General features: G+C 40.4%; 1 protein-coding gene across 4 annotated transcripts in view; it reads left to right on the top strand.

Moving 5' to 3' along the window:
• Window positions 1-20,749, top strand: part of nbeab (neurobeachin b) — a 236,822-nt gene that overhangs the window by 68,534 nt on the left and 147,539 nt on the right. For all 4 annotated transcript variants that reach the window (XM_033631025.2, XM_033631024.2, XM_033631023.2 and 1 more), the window contains exons 5-12: window positions 1,892-2,013; window positions 4,056-4,182; window positions 7,343-7,462; window positions 9,224-9,370; window positions 14,870-15,067; window positions 15,201-15,334; window positions 17,570-17,678; window positions 19,141-19,293. In XM_033631025.2, coding sequence (XP_033486916.1) covers window positions 1,892-2,013; window positions 4,056-4,182; window positions 7,343-7,462; window positions 9,224-9,370; window positions 14,870-15,067; window positions 15,201-15,334; window positions 17,570-17,678; window positions 19,141-19,293 — 1,110 coding nt within the window. The remainder of the gene's footprint in view (window positions 1-1,891; window positions 2,014-4,055; window positions 4,183-7,342; window positions 7,463-9,223; window positions 9,371-14,869; window positions 15,068-15,200; window positions 15,335-17,569; window positions 17,679-19,140; window positions 19,294-20,749) is intronic.

The following is a 20,749-nucleotide window of genomic DNA, read 5'->3' as shown; positions in this document are numbered from 1 at the left end:
CATTTCTGTAACCTAAGATTTTATACATGTTTGTCAATAGTGGACAAAAGCTTCATTCCTACAGTATAGGCAGCTGGGCAGTAATTCTTAAATACCTACAGTGCCCTCCAAAAGTATTGGAACAGTGAGGCCAATTCGTTTACTTTTGTTGTAGACTGAAAACATTTGGGTTTGACATCAAAAGATGAATATGAGACAAGAGATCAACATTTCAGCTTTTATTTCCAGGTATTTACATCTGGATCTGATACACAACTTAGAAGATAGCATTATTTGTAATGGAACACAAAATTTTTAGGTGAGCAAAAGTATTGGAACATATAAACTTGTAAGTGAATGAGACTTAATATTTAGTTGCAAATCCTTTGCTTTCAATAACTGCATCAAGCCTGCGACCCATTGACATCACCAAACTTTTGCATTCTTCTTTTGTGATGCTTTTCTAGGCTTTCACCACAGCCTCTTTCAGTTGTTGTTTGTTTTGGGGGGTTACTCCCTTCAGTCTCCTCTTCAGCAGGTAAAATGCATGCTCTATTGGGTTTAAGTCTGGAGACTGACTTGGCCAGTCTAAAACCTTCCACTTCTTGCCCCTGATGAATTCCTTTGTTGTTTTGGCAGTGTGTTTTGGGTCGTTATCTTGCTGCATGATGAAGGATCTCCCAATCAGTTTGGTTGCATCTTTCTTTAAATTAGCAAACAAAAAGTGTTTCTGTAGAGTTCGGAGTTCATTTTGCTGCTGCCATCATGTGTTACATCATCAATGAAGATGAAAGACCCGTCCCAGAAGAAGCCATGCAAGCCCAAGCCATGACATTCCCTCCACCGTGTTTCACAGATGAGCTTGTATGTTTGGGATCATGAGCAGATCCTTTCTTTCTCCAAACTTTTGCCTTTCCATCACTTTGGAAAAAGTTAATCTTTGTCTCATCAGTCCATAAAACTTTTTCCCAGAATTTTTGAGGCTCATCTCTGTACCTTTTGGCAAATTCCAGCCTGGCCTTCCTATTCTTCTTGCTAATGAGTGGTTTGCATCTTCTGGTGTAGCCTCTGTACTTTTGTTCATGAAGTCTTCTGCGAACAGTAGATTGTGATACCTTCACTCCTGCCCTCTGGAGGTTGTTGCTGATGTCACTAACAGTTGTTTTAGGGTCTTTCTTTACAGCTCTCACAATGTTTCTGTCATCAACTGCTGATGTTTTCCTTGGTCTACCTGTTCGACGTCTGTTGCTTAGTACACCAGTGGTTTCTTTCTTCTTCAGGACATTCCAAATGGTTGTACTGGCTATGGCCAATGTTTGTGCAATGGCTCTGATTGATTGTCCATCTTCTCTCAGATTCACAATTGCTTCTTTTTCACCCTTAGACAGCTCTCTGGTTTTCATGTTGGTTCCACCTCTAAATGCAGTCTGCACAGGCAAAACCTATCGTACCCAATCTGAAACTGAGCCCAGACATTCAGTGCTATTTATTGTTTGAATAATCAATGTAATTGGGAGACACCTGGGCAACAAAACACACCTGTCAGTCACATGTTCCAATACTTTTGCTCTCATGAAAAATGGGTGGGTTCAAACAAAAGGTGCTATCTTCTAAGTTGTGTATCAGATCCAGATGTAATACCTGGAAATAAAAGCTGAAATGTTGATCTCTTGTCCCATATTCATCTTTTGATGTCAAACCCAAATATTTTCAGCCTACAACAAAAATAAAGGAATTGGCCTCACTGTTCCAATACTTTTGGAGGGCACTGTAAATGTTGTTCTCTGACTCAAGTTTATCTCATCATAGTGTAGCTTAATTCTACCATAACTTAATCTAATAGAGGCAGTGTCAGAGTTTTCAAACAGTTGTTTCTCGTACTGCATAATTCATCTTTTGTGTTTTGTCCCAGGCAATTGCTTTACCTCCTATTGCTAAGTGGCCTTATCAGAGCGGGTTTACATTCAACACCTGGTTCAGGATGGATCCCCTGAATAACATCAACGTCGACAAGGACAAACCATATCTGTACTGGTGAGAACACAATTACATACATTTGTGCTCCATGTTTCCAATGTCCTCAACACCCTCCTAGCTCCCTCACAGGGGTGCTGTAAGTCCACGTTATGACAACAGAGAGGAGAAAATTACACTTTCTTGTTTTTCATCAATCTAATTGCTTTAGCTTTGTATTAGAAATCACTCCCTCTCTGCAGAGACCTATAAAGCTACCAGCAGCTTTATTGACAAAGCAATATGCTGTCTGATACTCTGTGACCTACAGTGATTTTCCCATCTAAGCAGATTATGACTGGAACTTGTTTTTCAAGGTTAAACTAGTTTTACAGACACTATTTTTCACACACTGGCAACACTTATGTAATGTGGTTTGTGAAAGGGCCTCATTTTTTCCCCAGATAATGTTCCTGAATTATAATAGAGAAAGAGGGGAATTAGGTGAGATTATTGAGATTAAAACCCGTGGAAGCATGAACCGTGGTGACTGGTACTGGCTGTTACAGAGGTTGACTGCTGCAGTGGGAGGCACTGTGGAGGTATTAATTTAGATTTGAATATCTGCCACATAAGGCCTACATACCAGCTCTTGCAGTGGCTTGTGGGTAATTAGTGCTAAAGTCAATAACCCAAAAGTGCAGTGATATTCGGCTGTGGTTCTTTCCGTTTATGAGAGGAGCTTTGGGAGAAAAATCACTGAATACAATGGGACACATAAAAGAGTTGTAGAAGGGAATGAAAAAGGAAGTGGGTAATAAAGATGAAAAGGTAAAGTTGGCTGACAGGGAAGACTGTTCACACTAATTGGTCAGAGATAACAGTTAGTTCACTGTATCGTCTGCTGGCTGCCATTGCTTACCTGGATCACACAGTTTGAATGAAAGAATCTACTCGCCTTGGAAGGACTTGTTCTGCGTTTCTCTGATGTGTAACATCAAAAAGAGAAAAAAAAAGAAATATTGCCTAAGCTAAGTTGTTGGTATTCATTTGGCAGCGATTTCTTACTGACAGAGTCACAAAAAGGCTGAGATATGCCGAGCTAATCCTGTTTATGCATTGCTCCGAGGGCCTCATAGCTCAGTGGCAGGGCATGTAGACAACAAAAAAAGAATTGTATCTTCAGACGCAGACCAAGGTTGCTGCTTTCCACCTGATGTGTAATCACAAGCAGGCTTGTCCACTGGAGCGTCTTGGCTGGCTCAGTGGCAGCTGGGTGTGGGGCTCTGGATCTCTCTGGCCCCGCATGAACCACAGAAGTCTATGCTCTCTTTATCTGCCTTGTCAAAGAGGTCTGTTTGTTTTAGATGATCCCAACGGGTGGTGGTGGTGTGGGGCTTTGAAGGTGGTAGACTGCCATAGACCTAAAGACTGCAGGATTGTAGTGAGTACATGTCAGCACTCAGCAGTGGAAAAAGATGTCCAGTCCAAGCAGGAAAAGAATAGAGAACTAGTGTAGGATTGCAAGGTTGTTTGTTTGCAGGGTGTGGAATCTATAGGGTCTGCTCATATTGTATAAAGGTGGCATTTCCCCAGTGCTGACAGTATATATATATTTTATCTGTGGAGTAAAGAAGATCAGAGTAGAGGGATTAGATCCAGGGAGCATCACTGAAGTGTGCTCATCAACTAAGTGTTCTCCTCGTCTTTGTAGTTGTTACCAGGCATGTGCAATTTGCAGAAGCTCTCACCTCGGGTATTTCCCTGTTCTAGCTGGTTAAGCGTAATATCATAATTCTCACAAGAATCATAAGAATTACATGTCAATTACTCCTGCAAATTGCTTTGTGTCTGCATTGCGCGAGGCATTTAAAAATTATGTCTGCCCCAGTCTTATTATGCAGAAGGAGGCATTCACTTACTGGTTAGTATGGTTGCACAGTATCGTCGAGGAGGAAATATTCAAAGGAATACTAAAAGTCACACTGCATGGCTTAGCAGTCAGAAACCTTCCACCTCAGCTGGGTTGAAATATGTTTTATCCTGCTTGTTGACAAATAAATTAGGTTCACCCTGTCAAGTTTGCAGCTCATGATATATACTGTGCATGTTTTGGTTTACAGCTTTCGGACCAGCAAGGGCATTGGGTATTCTGCACATTTTGTTGGTAACTGCTTGATCGTGACATCACTCAAGTCCAAAGGAAAAGGTTTCCAGCACTGTGTGAAGTATGATTTCCAGCCCAGGAAGGTAAGAGCAGCTTTAGCTTTTAATCATGTGTTTCAGCTGTTATACCACATATTGGGTGCTATCGTAAATCCAGTGTGACGCCCTGCACTAAAATAAGTGTGCTGTTGTTGGACGAAAAGGAGCATTCTATTTCTACATGAATTAAGAACAGTTAATTTAATCACGCATTCACTCCACTCAGAGCTCTGCTGCTCCATCTCCCAAGACAGAGCGCCCAGAGTGTGCTCTGGCACTCTGAGAGTGTGGTGCTCTGAATAACAAAACGGTACATTCCAACAGCGCTCTGAAATTATGAATGATGTGTGAATGAGTGTGCTCCTGCACTTCGTATTTTTCAGATGCATCCATTATTATGTTTTTTAGACCTAAGCTATTTGAATTGAAACAGGAGACATACGTAGCAGCTACTGAAAGTATACTGTACGTAAGCCACATCTGTATACAAGTAGAGTGCTGAAGAAAAGACGTTTTTTTTTTTTTGTTAGCAGACCCAGGAGTTTGTATCGCCCTGGTTCCCTCATCAAAAAGCCAAAGGGATTTTTCTATTGGATTTTGGATTATTAGCAGAAAATTAGCTCTATAGCAAACAAAAGTTTATGATACTTACACATTTGTCTAGCAAGATGATTTTCACAAATTAACATCTTTTTTATAATTTTTGAAGCTTAAATGCAATCATCAGACATAAAGAGCTAATGTTACGTTTTAAATCAACTACATTAAGACTTCAACATTGCCACCACAAGGAGGCCATAAAGCCCTGTCTTACTTAGCCACTTGTTAGCAACTGCCTTCTAACACACGTAAAATCATCATAATTTATAAGTGAGGTATTTACTGACTTATTTTGTGTCGTAAAACTAAACATGAAAATCTGTTAAACTAAACCACAGACCTTACTTCAGGCTTCTAAAAAAACCAAGAATTTCAAGACAAGGGAACTGGTAGTGCCAAAATGCTAACTAATTTCCACATTTTAGGACTCGTTCCTGGATATGCTAACCACCAAATGCCACAATTGCTCATAACTGTGGTTTGAGCTGAGGGCAAAGTGATGAAGTCTTTAGATTTCATTGTTAAAACAAGAAAATATGCTGCTTTTTAAAAATACCCTGCAGTTCAGGCTACAATACACTTAGCCCTGACACCCTACCCAACATCTGTTCTTTTATTGGCATTACAAGTTGTCTACAGTACACATACACCTGAAGTGTTTGCGACCCCCAGAGGAGTCTTACAGGTGTAATTGGATGTAAATGTAGTTGAGAAAATGAAACTTAATTTAGCATGGAATGTTAGTGTAGCGTAGCTTTCCCTGCAGAGACGCAAAACCTGCTCAAAGCATGTGTCAAACAATTAGAGCCTTCACATAACACCTGGAAACAAGTATTCATCCTGCGACAGTGCAGGTATCGTTTTGTAGAAGCTGTTAGAAGATAAAACATGTTGAATTAAGTATTTAATTGATTTTGGGTTCAGACGTCTGTGGATAAGTGCCGTTCTAAATTATCTGCGGGCAGCTTGCACTCTTCCCCTCAGTCATGAATCCTCTTTTAAGAGTCCTTAACTTTGTGTGTATAGACGGCTGTGATTCCATTAGACTGCTCACAGTGCCCTTCATGGGTCAAACTAATAAACAGTAGGCACACAGTCGCATAAAAGATTGACAACCTAGTGCCTGCTGCTGGGAGTGGCTGTGCCAGTCTTACCCAATGTTCATTTTATGAGCCTCTTGTTTGTTTGAGTATTTTGAGTGACTCTGTTCTGTGTTGTCAGATTGCATCCATATTGTGGTCTGCAGCTCCAGAGTTAAAACAGACAGATTTATGTAATGACTTTTGTGATGTTACATTTGTTTCATTTGTTATCTGATATCAGAGAAAAGTCATATGACTTACAAACACAATATTTTTTTTCCCTATCTTTAAAAGCACTTATCAATGAAAAGCTATAACCTAACATTTGTAATTCTCCTTTCTTTCTATCAAAGTTACATTTATTGATACATGGCACCTACGTCTGCATCACCTCCATGACAAGACCCTACCTTATTGTCTGTAGCAGTGCAGCACAATGGTCCCCTGTCACTCTATAGGCTCCCTTTTTGCATGTAAGGCAGAATCCTAAAGTTTGGACTGATCTGATCCCTCCGTTTTTAACTTTACAATTCAAAGAGGCAAAAATGATCTGAGTCAGGAAAAAAGGTGGACAGATGTTCAATGTTAAATCAAAAGAACTGACATCAGATCTTCAAATGCTGCGTTGGCAACGTAGGATGTGAAATAAATTCTTGGATAGAAACAGAAAACTTGAAAAAATGAAATGCAGCATAATAGTGTACTGGTGTGAATAAATAATATATCTGCAGGTTCTGCGTTAATTACTATATACACAGTACTTAAGATATGTTGCACTTTACTGATGTGGTGAGCGGTGGAACATTTAAAAGGGGTTTACTGCCTATAAAAGTAATTAATTCAGACTTGGCGGGGTGTTTTTATCAGTTTTTCCTTTTTAAATGTAGTAATAATTGCCTTCGATAAAACGCAAGAGTTATTATGATAAATTATGTTTTCTTCAGCAATTTTTCATTGCAGTAGTCACATAATAAATATGACCACAGGGCTTGCAATGTACGTTGATCTCTCTTAACGTGCAGATGTTTAAAGATCAGTGCCTTCTTTTTTGTGTGGGCTTTAATGTGCTTAGGGTTAGGGCTTTTAAAGTCACCTCTCTGTTTTGATGTGACTTGACCAGCTGCAGTTAGTCTTTCATCCCTGAATAACTACAGCCAGTGTCTAACATCTGACTTTGTGCAGAGTGAAAAATGAGTTGTCTCGCCTCCTCTTAGCCTTTTTTCTGATCTATTATTCACTATGTTCCACTGCTGTGTTCAGAGCATTAGATAGCAAACCTCACGGCTGTGGCTTTCTAGTAACTTTGAGGTTAATCTGAATTAAAAAAAAAAAAAAAGATAATAATTGGAGAGAAATGACCAGAAATGTTGGTGATGTTGCTCAGTTAACCTGTACTAATTGTAGTTTTAGTTAAGTATTGTCAAATTAGTCAAGATGTTCTTTAATAATGACCCACTTAGGCAATGACCTGTTATATATCTCACTTACTAAATCTTTTCAATCTGGCTCTTTTATCCCTGCAGTGGTACATGATCAGTATAGTTCACATCTACAGCCGCTGGAGGAACAGTGAAATCAGATGTTATGTTAATGGACAGCTCGTTTCTTATGGAGACATGGCATGGCACGTCAACACAAATGATGTAAGCACTCCTCTTTTTACTCCTCCTCACTGTTTTTTTGCTCCTCCTCACTGTTGTCTCTCTTTTTTTTCCCTGATTTGCATGTTTATCGGCACAGGACTGACTGAGGCTGATACATCGACGCCTCGCATGACTGGAAATTGTGACATACATACATCTTCAATAGTGCTCATTGAGCAAAATGAGTTTTACCACATTAACATGGATTTCTCTCAGATATATGACTGGCATTTCAGTATGAATTTGAATATCCATTTGTCACAGAGTTGTGCTGCAGTAGAGGGTGGAAGATGGAATATCAAACATTTGGAGAACAGATTTATGTATAATGTGAAAAATGGCTAAATCTCAGTAGCTACTGGATGTATGTGTACAGAGACTGCAAACATCATCAGATTGAGGCATTCCTATTTAAGCTGTATGCCATGGCATGATATTTGCATGTTTGAATGACACCATGAAACCTGTTGTCACTCACAGCTCTTTGGGACAGATTTAAAAAGCAATTTGCACTTGCAAAGATGAGACACATTTCCAACGGTGTGCTTCACACTGTAGCTGTGTATTCAAGGGAAGATTGCACAAATGACAGGTTGAAATATAAGTGCGGTTCATGAAATATTCCACCACATTAACTAAAGCTGCCTTAACTGGTGATGGATAGTTTTAGTGGAGAAATTCTCCCACTCCTGAAAAGGAAGGTAGCATCATTCAGATTTTTCCTGTGATGGCTGCAGAAACAGCTGCATCACAAAGACATTAGAAATCATACCGCAGACACACCAAGAGATTAGTTAAGATTTCAACCAAGTGAGGGACATGTAAAAATTTATTGTCACCCTGCCACATTGAAGTACAAAGTAAGGCAATTTTCTACACCCATGAACTTTAACATTTCCCTTGATCGAGATTATTTAAACAGCAACTATTGCTGTCTTCTCATATGCCACAGAGAGTAAGGTGACATAACTGGTGATTTGCACACAAAATATTGTGAGCTGACAGCTGTAAGAGTGGTGCTACATGTGGTGAGTCGCATAGCATAAATAAATTGAAAAAGAGCTATTAGTAATATCTTTGTAATTTCTTGTAATTTCTCTTTATCTAATATTTCTCTACTATTGAGGCTCTGATATTAAAACCTAAATGTTCTCGTTTTTAGATTTTTTTTGTTCTATCATAGAATTGTGTTATGTTTAATTTTGTTCAGAAAAAAGTTTTAGTATTACATTTTATCTGTATTTGCACATCACACATGAATTAGATTGAACTGCCTTTTCTCACAGGCTTTTCTTCCTCTTAAATACATAAAATGAGCTTGATGAGGATTTTAAATCCTCTATACACACATCTGATGTTTTTTTCCTCAGTACCACTTGTATAGGCTTTCACTTGTAACATAATTACCTGCTGTTGTAAGTTATCCTTCAATTTGGTCCTGATTGCAATCACAGCACGTATTCTTTCTATCCCAGAAGTTATATTAAGGTTTCCTATCTTTGAAAATCAGGGACATTGTTTTCCTCTTTCCGATAGGGAATTGTCAAGGTTGAGAATGAAACAACACAAAAGGTGATGTTGTTTCAGATACAATTTCTAGGAGAAGATACAGAAAATATAACCCATTTGTGCAATCAAATGTTGTATTTCTCAGTTTTTGCCCTCTGCCTAATACAGCTGTGTGTAAATTTTGATATATTTTTTCCTGTCAATCCTAAACTATAAAATGATGAAGCCTTTGCTTTCTGTGTCCCAATGCAGAGTTATGATAAGTGCTTCCTTGGGTCTTCGGAGACAGCAGATGCAAACAGAGTATTCTGCGGACAGCTAGGAGCCGTCTACGTGTTCTGTGAAGCGCTCAATCCCGCACAGATATTTGCAGTTCATCAGCTAGGACCAGGCTATAAGGTATGTACTTGAGGGTGACTAAATTAGATTACATGTAAGCGGTCTGCATCACCTATCTATCTGTGAAATCAATGCCCAGTGCTGCCCCGCCACAGTTCCTTTGCCATGTGTCTCTGTCTTGGGAGCGATGTTTTTCCTCCCAGATAAACGACCGCATAAATTACCTACTTCTGGGAAATAATGGCACAATACACCGAGGGAAGCAGCAGGCCCTCTGAGGGGATGGAGTCCTGAGCTGACTTATATCAGCTGCAGCAGGTGTAGCACTCCCAAGCTTCTTGACAAAGACCAAAAGATTGTGAATATAGAAAGATGCTGACCTACTCAGAAGGGGATTCAGCTGTGAATGTTAATCACATGGTGACAAAATATTTGGTTTGCACATTTTCTTATTTAAATTACAGTTTTATTTATTTATTTTATTTACTCTCTATCCCCAAATGTTCCACTCCTCTTGAAAGAGATACAGAGTGTGCCCTCAGCTAATTCTCCCTCTACCTCTCACTCGCTTCTCCTGATGCTCACAAAGTGCTGCTGTCTCCTTGCAGTGTTAAGCTCTGCACTCTGTCACAAATGGGGGGAATGACACGCACTGCCAAATCAGCTTTGAACACAGGATGTGTCTCAGACAATTTACAATATGTCTGTCCATTTTACAGCAGCTCCATTTGCTCTCTCTGCTTTCAAGACAAAATTAGTCCTTTTTTATGGCAGGAAGGAATAGCAGTCATTGGCATTGTAATACCTACACTGTTGGAGATTGTGACATGGATGTTTGCAATTTCAGTCAGGTCTATGAGTGCCTGGAGATTCCCAGGAGAAGTCATTGTTTGGTCTTTTCGCTAATGGCAGGTGACTTGTCGTTTACCTCCTTAATTGTAATTCTAGACCTTCTATTAGAGAGGTAACACGCAGCAGAGCAATCCTCCAGATTTCTCGAAATAATGAAGAGCATGTCCAGGGGAGACAATTACCCGCAATTGATGAAGCTGTGAATGGTGTTGGTTATGGTGATGGAGCCAGCCAGGTGGGCTGGGGAGGAAGGTCAGAGAGTTGTCAGGCCCACTGATTGGTTGTTGCAATGGGAGGGCGGTCCAGGCGACTGGAGGCCTGTCTGTTTTAATTGAGAACTGCCAGGAAGAATGTGGGTGCAGCGGATCACAGCAAATACAGTATGTACATTAGACTTTTTTTAAATATCTGTTTCAGCTCTGCTTAGCTCTACAGCAAGAGATATATGATTTATTTTCTGATCCATGGTCTTCTCATCCATGTTTGATGTTTGACATGCGCTCCCGTTCGCACACAGTGAATAGAATGTAACAGTAACTTCAGCGGTTAGTTGAAATGCAGAGATTATTGCTGCCTAGGGTTACTGTTTCCACCGCAGGTTATGATTTATGGCTGAAAATCTGACAGACCTGTTAGTGGAATCTGTTCCCTGGGCTCTTTTCATATTGCTGTATTGAAATTGCACTCTGGACCAAGATGGACTTGTGGTTATTTCGTTTAAAGTACCAAACAACTTTTTGCTGTATATTGCCATTTCTACTATTGACTTGAAACAATCCCAGCCATTCGGAGATAACATCAAGGGACATTGTTAGGTTTACTGACACTGAGGCTGACAGAAGTTGACTGTCATATCAGACTGTCACTGCTATTGTAGCAGAGTTCATAAGATTTGGTGAAAGTCTAGGAAATTGTGGGCTGTAGGATTCATATAAAGAAATTGCCTCACGTGTGTGAGATGTAACTCAGAATGAAGAATATAATTCCCAGTGGATACTGGCAAAACCACAGCAGTTTTTCTTTTTTTTAATGTTTATTCTGGATAACTACTTATCTCTTTCCAGCTCTGGGAAATAGCCTGGTCGGGAGTCATACAGTAAGAGCCATCACAGCAATATCCAGTGACAGCTTCACTGAACACAAAATATTAGTCATTGAGTGGACTAGTCAAAACAGTTAACCCATGACTTTTCCGTCCTTTTATGTGATGCATTTAGAGCTATTTCTGTTTCTGCCCTCTATCATCACTACCATATGTGTTGTACATGAGGCAGATTAGCCCATTGAATTTGTGCCAGCACTACTCTGCAGTATGCATCACAGATTGCTGTAGAAAAGACTGAAGAGCTGCACAGTCCTGGTCCTCCCTTGTCAGGGAAGACAAATGTTATCTCTGTGCAGGCGCCATGCAATAATACAATATTGATGTAGATCATTTAATGACAAGCTCAAAGATGTCAAAGCCTTTTGGAGATACTATACAGGCTGACACATATACCTGCAAATGCAGGCCTATTTGTAGTAAACATGCCTGCCTTTAAATGCCTCAAAGCTGTCATTGCAGCAACAACATTTAGTCTGAAAATGTTACATGTTGTTTGATGTTGTTTTATTTGTGTTAAAATACATGTTTTACAAGAAGGTGCAGTCAAGAGACAATAGCAACATTGTTCAAGATTATTTAAAATTCCTCTGTCTTAAGCAAACAATAAATAATTTCTCTGAATCTGTATCCAAAGTTAATCACTTCTCCTTGTCAGTTAAACTTTTAACGTTGAGTCAATACTGGGAAAACTTGGTAACTTTTTTTGATGTTATGAATTCATTGGAAACGATTGCAGTGTTGACTGTATTGTTCAGTCTGTACTCGCACCAAGAACACAGGTACTGTAGCATTGGAGTGTCCCCAGCTTGTCAAGTGTCAGCCTGTTTCTTGTAGGGAGTTGTGGGGATGCCCCTGGTCCATGACAGCCTTTAGCACTAGGAGAGAAAGGAGGCAACTGCGCTCCTATTCTTTTATATGAGTGGCTGGCCTGTGGAACGATGCTGTCATGCTACAGGGTTTGTTACTGTAGCCACAGCCCATGAGATCATTATTTTCAAACTGCAGCAGGGCTCATACTTAAGTGCAGGGCACTGGAGCTTGTTATTTCTTGTCACTTGGGTTTCATGAGTGGGAACTTTTGAAAGATGTTAGAGACTACATGATGAGATGCATGCTGGGTTTGCACGGACTTGATCATAGCAGATGAACAGGATACCTCTTATGCCTTTTTTATCTTCTGACTGCAAGGAGATATGCCACTACATGTAGCTCGCCTCAACTCTCACAGTTTCTAGAACTTCCCTGCCAAACTTCTGCTGGAGTAATGCTGCCAGGCAATAGTTATAGCGCCAGCAAATATCCATCGATTTGACCAACATTGTTTGGAAAAGGGAATAACTTGCCGAAAGTAAAATTTGAAACCCAGAAAAATAAGTTCTTGGATTAGAAATTTTTATCTTGTTAAGATCTGAAATAGTTTCAATACAAGCAGAGTTATGGGTAATATTGTGCTATATTTATAGCAGGTATACATTGTAATATAAAAAATAACTCTGGACACTTTATGTTGTATGTTTCCTCTAAAGATTGCCACCTACTTAAAATTCTGCCCCTTATGGGCACTCAGAATAGAACGCACAATCTTTGTACAATTGACAATCTGAGTCAGCTCACCGTTTTATCCATTTACTCCCTTGCTGAGAAAAAAGCAACCCAGATTTAGATGCCTTTTAGGCAGGTGCATGAACCCTGTATGCTTGTGTTGCATAACATACTGTATTTATCTACAGTCCCTCTAGGACCAGATGGTTTGTTTCCTCACTATTACTTCAGTGCTTTCTGTCTCTCTTTATCTTATCACCATCCGCTCACTGCTCATGAGTCAGAGAGGGAAGGAAAAACATTTCTCTCATTCATTAATAATTCAGCCCTCCTGATTAGAGGGCTTGATTTCCTTATTAAGCATATTCCATTCCCACTGCATTGACAGATAATTCAGCTCATCTGTCTACGGCTAATTGATCAAGTAAATTAAGACTAGTTGGTTATCGATCAGCTATTTGTTACGTCAGCCATAATGAATGTGTTACTGAGCCACTGACTGATGGAACCTCCAGTTGTTTTTACACAGCCATCAAATGGCTTTATATGTCCCAAGTCAAAATGGAATTTCAATCAAGAAACTTATGACATGTTAAGACACAGCATTGATCCCTATAAAGAGTTAAAGGTCCAGTGTGTAGGATTAAGTGGCATCTAGCAGTGAGGTTGCAGAGCTGACACTTTTCCTGTGTGCCAAGTGTGTAGGAAAACTACGGTGGCCCATGTGAAAATGTAAATGGCCCTATCTAGAGTCAGTGTGATCTGAACAGCATATATAGATTTGCTATATGGTGTAATTTAGATCTACCTTATTTCCTCTTCTGTATGAGTGTGGTTAGCTGAGATGCAGTAAATAAATCCAATAAATAAATACTGAGTCTATATTGTGATCTCAGCAAGTATTTGCACAATGTTTGTACTCAGAGTCTGATTACTTTGGATGTGAAGTGACACAGTAACTCGAAGCTAAATTGCAGACTGCCGGATTTAATTTGAAGGTGCTTTCAGCCACACTGAATAAACTCTTCTCGTATTTGTTCCTGTTTCATGAGTGCAAAGCGTATTTGAACAGAAGGAACTCTAGAGAAGATAGAAAGAAATATAAATAGAAAGAAACCTATGCATTGGTAAACATCCTAATGTGTGTAAAGTAAAGTAAAAGGGTGCAATCACAGCAGACTCTCTCTGTTGCCTTTTTCCTTTTCAGTGTGTCTTCGTCAGAGTTCCGCAATGACTGTGCTTGACTTGAGGTTGCTCCAGAACAGGCTAGAATAATTGGCTGGGTTAAATTAATGCAGGTAAACAGTCATATTTGGTATCAAAGCAACTCTGATCCCTCTCATCAGCCCCTGTTTCTCTTAATCATTGAACTCTGCTGCAGAATTTGAAAACTGTCATCAAACGATTTCCCACAGAGATAAAAAGAAAGGCTTCATCTTAAACATTCAAAGTAAAACAAAATGAAAGCAACTGGACATAACTGTATAATGTCACATGTCCTCTATAAGACACAGATAAAATCATTAAAATGTTTGAACTGGAAAATATAAATGTATTAATATATTTTACACTTCATTTGGTGGGAATGGAATTACGGTCCCTGCTGTCTTATTTTCTTTAACCTTACTGCAGTTTAATTCACTACATGCCCTGACACGGACTTGTGCTTAGTTGTTAAATGGATTAAGAACTGTTTGCATCCCTAAAAAGCAAATACATGATTGCATTGTGTTGTTAATTGCAGCATTACAGAATGATAGAGATGAGAAGGATAGCTTTTAATCAGTAGAGAGAAAACAAAATTACTGAAATGCACTCAGTGCCAAGAAAGAAATCCTGACCTCTAGAAATGTGTCGCTGCCACTCCCGAAAAGCATCTTGTCATTTTTCATTCTTGGAAAGGATATATTTTAATCAAGTTATAATTAAAAGGTAAAACCCAAGAGATACTGACAGGGTGCATGAGCAGGAAGGAGCTACTCAATCTATCAATCTCACTCTGTCCATCTCTCGATTTATCTCTCCTTTATTGTTCCCCATTTGCTTTCTCTTTTTTCCAGAGCACATTTAAGTTCAAGTCAGAGAGTGATATCCACTTAGCAGAGCATCACAAGCAGGTGTTGTATGATGGTAAGTTGGCCAGCGCCATCGCCTTCACCTACAACGCCAAGGCCACTGATGCCCAGCTCTGCCTGGAGTCCTCACCTAAAGAAAATGCTTCCATCTTTGTGCACTCACCGCATGCCCTTATGCTACAGGTCAGTTGCTTTACTCAAAGCCAACTCTGACTCTGTGTCACTAACTTTAATACTGATTTATTCATTTCTGTTGCACTCTTCTTGAAATGTCATTACAAATGTCTGTTTTGTTTGGTTTGCATTATCCTCACAGGATGTAAAAGCCACAGTGACTCACTCCATCCACAGTGCCATCCATTCCATCGGTGGGATCCAGGTGCTCTTTCCGCTCTTCGCTCAGCTGGACTACCATCAGCTGAACGACAGCCAGGTGGAGCCCACTGTGTGGTAAGAATGAGAAATGTAACTGTACAAGATCATTTCAGTTTTTGGAAATCTTTGTTTGGAGTTGACACATTCAAAAGTGTACATATGTAATTGTAAGTGACAAAAAGAATTTGAAGGAGTTCATTGATCATAGCGGGCAAAACATTTACTTGAAACAAACCCTCTCAAGTTCAGAGGTGACTCATGAGTAACCACAGAATCCATTTTCATTCAGATATCTTGAGGCAAAGGTTCAAAGGACCCCTTTGAAAATGGCCTCACCAAAATTTAAAATTAAATTTGGAGCATTATTAAACCCTCTTCCCAACAAGTTCTGCTGACATGGTTGGCAAAAATGGATGCCTTAGTTTGTCTTGTTTTTCAAGGTACCACTACATTTGCTCCAGCTCAAAATGAGGGTGCCACAGCCTCTTAAAAACAGTAATATTAACTCCATTTTTTTTTTAGCCAGAAGTTTGAAGTAGTTTGGGGTTAGTGTGAAAGGATGAGTATATGGCCTTTAAATCCTGAAACTCTTGAGCCTTGTGTATGGGGCTGTGTTTGTGACTGATGGACATAGAAGGGCAAAATTAATATGAACGCACCAGTGGCAGATAGAGTAGATATATATACATGTGTGTGTATATATATATATATATATTTATATATATATATATCAGCCTAAATAAAAGTGGGGGTGCAACAGGGAAGCCACTCATTTCTCCTTATTGGGATGGTGTAGACTTGTCGTTGTTGTTGATTATTATTACTGTTTTGGTGGTGTTGTGGTTAGAGGCAGTGAGGTCAGACCCCAGGAAGTGGCACCTTGGTGAGAAAGTCTCAGAATCCAGAATTAGAGTAGGTTTTGTGTTGGACAAACAATATAGCGATATGAGTGTTTCTGTATTACATCAACCACTTTTTTTCTGCAATATATACATTTTTTTTTTTTTACCAGATACCAATATATCTGTAATAAACCACTGTCTGCTTAATACAGTACCGGCCAGTTTTCATTGTTATCTCTGCTCTCTGGTTCAGACTCTTCTCATCCCCATCATTCTGAGCTGGTCAGTCTAAAGCTTCCCCACTGTGGCCTGGATGGAGTCTCAGCTCTGCTCTAATCCTGTGTTAGTTCAACGACAGCAGTACTAGATAGACGCCACACAGCAGCACAAACCCCTGATGCCCAAAGCTCACTGCCTCTGTAGTTTCCTCTCATCTCTGCTCTCTGTCCCTCTTGCTACCATGTCAAGGGGCTTTCCCTCACAGTGAGTCACTTTCCCCAACACTTGCCTTGTCCTTGCTTTGGCTTTTAGATTGAGTCTGTCTAAAGCCTGCAGAGCTAAATAGTTCAAAGCTTTTGCAACAATTAACTCTTTATAATGCTGCTGGATCTGCTGTGGCAGTTCTCAACTGAATGCTGGAATAGTAATTTAAAATTTTTCCTTTTAATAAGTATTTAATCTTGTGTTACTCTGTGCCACGTTGCATTCCAAACAGCAGACATATAGCATTAGTCACTACTGCCCTGCCGAAATTGGAGGGAAGCTGTGCAGTAAAGGATCAGAGGCTAAACCAAGTGCACACAGAGTGGACTGTCACCCACTTTTGTATGTTTTCCCCTCGGTTCAGTTATGGCTAAGTTGGAGCAGCAGTGAGAAAGAAGCAACTGCAAACTGACAAATGGACACAGTGGTGAGCGAAGTTCACATTCGAACATATGAGTTTGTATGCATGTAGTGTGTGTGCAGCATCTGTGGGCAAGCCTGCACAGGAGTGATTGTGTCCTTGCGATTGTTGCGCTAGAGCGGAGGCCACTAGAGGATGTGAGGGAAAGCCGATTAAGAAGTGTCACCGAGCACCACTTTCACTCAGCCAAAGGCTTCAGCTGAAAAGCCCTCCAACAAAGAAAAAAAAATCATCTTCGGCGCACTGCCTTGCTCCCTTGAACCCCTTTCCCCCATGTCGCACACATATATACAGACACACAACTTGCCCGTGAGACCACTCTCTGTCCCTAGGGAGCCCAGCAAGCCCAGGCTTTCTTCTGAATTGAAGAGGGATGAAAGTGGTGAGCTCAGGTTCCCAGGTGATTGCTGACATCCTCTGAAAATGACCTTGTCTTGTTTTTTTTCCCCCTGCTACACTGCTTCCTCGTACTGCTGTGGTTTATAGAATAACTCATTCACCACCTCATGAGTGTGTGAATAGATTTGAGCCCTGTGTGAGATGTTATGGTTGCTTGTTTTGCAGTGCCACTCTCCTGGCCTTTCTGGTTGAGCTGCTCAAGAGCTCAGTGGCCATGCAGGAGCAGATGCTGGGAGGAAAGGGCTTCTTGGTGATTGGATACCTGCTAGAGAAGGTATGGTTGAGCTCTTCAAGGCATATCACAACTATTTCCTAACCTCAGTGACACATCAGTTCTCCGCAATTTCACTGCATCTTGTTTACACATTTGCTCTAAGTAGCAACATTACACTAGAGATCCCAGTACATGTAGACAAATAGTCTGGGAACAGGCTGACTCATCACAGCATCAGTTTTTCTCACCTTCAACAGTGATTTGAAGAACGACTATGTCCAGCTCATTCATTTCCGTCTTGAGTGAAATGATGGATGGGAAATGATACGCTGATATGCAAAATTTTGACATTTTCACTGAAAAGCCATCTGCTTTTTAAACTTCTTTCCCCAGCATCAAGGTGCACTGTATCTTGTCTGTACCCTCCAAGCCCCGTCAACAGTCTGATCTTTCATTGCCTGTAGCAGAGTCCTGAATGTGTCTTTGAACTAGGCAGAGCTTGAGGAAGAACACCACAAGACTACTTCTCTTCCCCATTCCCCCCCTTGGTTTCTCTCTTTCCGCATCAATCTTTATTTACCCATTTTGTGATGCAGATCTAGCAGCTTGCCGGCCTCCCCAGAGTGCTGGCTCTTTTAGAGCACTGAGAAATGACTCCACTTTGTCACTCACTGACTTGCCTGCCTGCTGGCTTCAGCTGCTGTTAACTAACAGCCAGGCAGAGTCGGCACCTGAGAGCTTTTTTTATTTTTTCCCCTTGCTTCCTTCCCGCTGCCAGGTTTCACACTTCCACATATCGCACCATCTGTTCATGATCTGTTTATGCCACACCTTCCCTTCTCCCCCCGTGCCTTCATTTTTCCCTCGCTCCTGCCCCCACCAAGTCCCCACCTGGGCAGAAAACAGGTGCCAGACAGGAGTGGTAACAATATTTGTCAGAGAGAAATTCTCTGCAAAGTTGAGCCTCTACAACTTGCCCTAATTTCTTCAAGCACTTTTTTGATCCAGTAACTTGACAAAATGACAAAGTAGAGCAATTTATCACCTATGTCAACATGCTAATCTGCTGGTACAGAACGTAAGTATTAACACACAAAGCTAAAGTGACCATTGACAAAATTACACTGACACTTCTGCAAAATTAACTTCATTAATGTGTGTGTTTGCATGTACATGAATAAAGGCAAGGTGCCTGTGCAATGTTCAAAAGAGATACTTAATGCTTTATACTAAAAGATCAACTTAAATGTCAAATTAGTAACTTCAGATTTGAAAACTGCAAACAGTTGCCTAATGGTGAGTCATATTAGGCTGCTTGCCAACTACCAGAGTTACGGGTGTGGTTCTTTTTTGTGACATTTAGGGTTTTTTTCTACTGATGGGTACTGCATAGAGACATTTCATGAACAGTTAGTGTATGGTAAAAGGTCGGATTAATACATTTGGCTCGGCAATATAATTATTATTATTATTATTATTATTATTATTATTATTTAACATGACTTTGTGCTTCTTCCTACAGTCATCACGTGTACACATCACCAGAGCTGTATTAGAGCAATTCCTCTCCTTTGCAAAGTATCTGGATGGTTTGACACATGGGGCACCACTGCTGAAGCAGCTGTGTGACCACATTCTGTTCAATGCTGCCATCTGGATCCACACCCCTGCCAAGGTGAGCTCCTGGAGGTAACTCAGCCCATGAAGGGACAAGTGCTTTTGCATGTGATCCGGCTAAAGTGGATGTATATCAGGAGCTTTCAGCCACAGAAGGCCTCAATAATCCTTTGCATCATTATTCCTTCTGTAGATTTGAGATTTGAAGCACGTGCCTATGTCTCAAATAGAGCTGGAAATTTTGCATATTGTCAAGTATGTATCACACTAGTGTCACCGTTGGTGAGATACCCCATGGCACCAAGTGTTTGCGTAGGTGTTTATAAAACAAAGTAGCAGGAGATGTGATTGCAGAAGGGAAAACTAACAATTTTTCTGTCACTGCAACTCATATTAATGAGCCAAATGTGACTAGGTTGAGTCATCTTATTAAAGAATATTATGCAGTTTCACCTCATGACAGTTTGTATGTAGGGCCTAACTGACATTCACCAAACCACTGGCAAGTGTCTTAGGAGGCGAGTGGAGCAGATATATTTTTGCATTTATATGACATTACATGGTTGTGGAGTTCATAACTTGCTTCCACTTTCCTGTGTTCAACCTAACCATTTTTTAAATGTTCCAGAGTCCCCCCCCCCCCCCCCCCCCCTTTTTAAATAATGACCCATGAAGAAACGGGATGAGGTATATCAAAGGAGCTGAGTTTGTGTGGCAAATACATTCGCCTCAGGAATGCTGCTGGTGGGCCAAGCCATGAATAAATAAAAGGAGGAAATAAATACAAAAGTGTCTGGAGGCTTGCCTGCGACACTCCTCCAAAATAGAGTATAGAGAAAGAGGGAGGAAAAATGAGAGAAAACAGTGAGGTAATGAAGTGGGTTAGAACACTTTTAGCTACATCGGCACAGAGAGCTACACTGGCTCCTTCCCTTAGGACGTTCCACAAAGTCTACGATATCCTGTGACCCTATCCTCAAGCTGCATGGGGTGCAGAGAGCCAGCTGTGTGAATGATGGCAGCATGCAATATGCATTAATAACATGGGCCCACTGACCTTGTCCAAGTAGACAAATAAGATTCTGTTAGTGTATTCAACTTTTCTGTTCGCATGGATATTACATTACCAACAGCATGGTGTTCACTTATCTCCATTGTTTAATTTCAGTAGCCTCAAACCATATCACATCATGCTCACATCATAACCACAGTGCCGCCTTTCATCATGACTCACATTTGACTTGTTAATATCCTATAATTTATGACATATGGGAAAAAGCCCTCAGTATTTATAGCTGGAGTGACTGTGGTGGGATTTAGGATTCTTGTCAGGTCTGCTGCTAATTACAGAGGACATGCTAATCATCACTGAACAGAGTGGAGCTGCGACAATTATGAAATTGAGTAATATAGGGTCAGTGGCCATCCCTACCATACACCTGCAAGCAAAATAGGCTCAGCTGGTGCAATCCAGTCTAATAATGTATAGGGTTCTGGGGATTAATTATGGTGTG

The sequence above is a fragment of the Epinephelus lanceolatus genome, chromosome 4, assembly GCF_041903045.1.
Source record: "Epinephelus lanceolatus isolate andai-2023 chromosome 4, ASM4190304v1, whole genome shotgun sequence".
In the NCBI taxonomy this organism is placed as follows: Eukaryota; Metazoa; Chordata; class Actinopteri; order Perciformes; family Serranidae; genus Epinephelus; species Epinephelus lanceolatus.
Note: the sequence above shows the minus strand (reverse complement) of the source record. Positions and strands in the feature narration are given on the sequence as shown.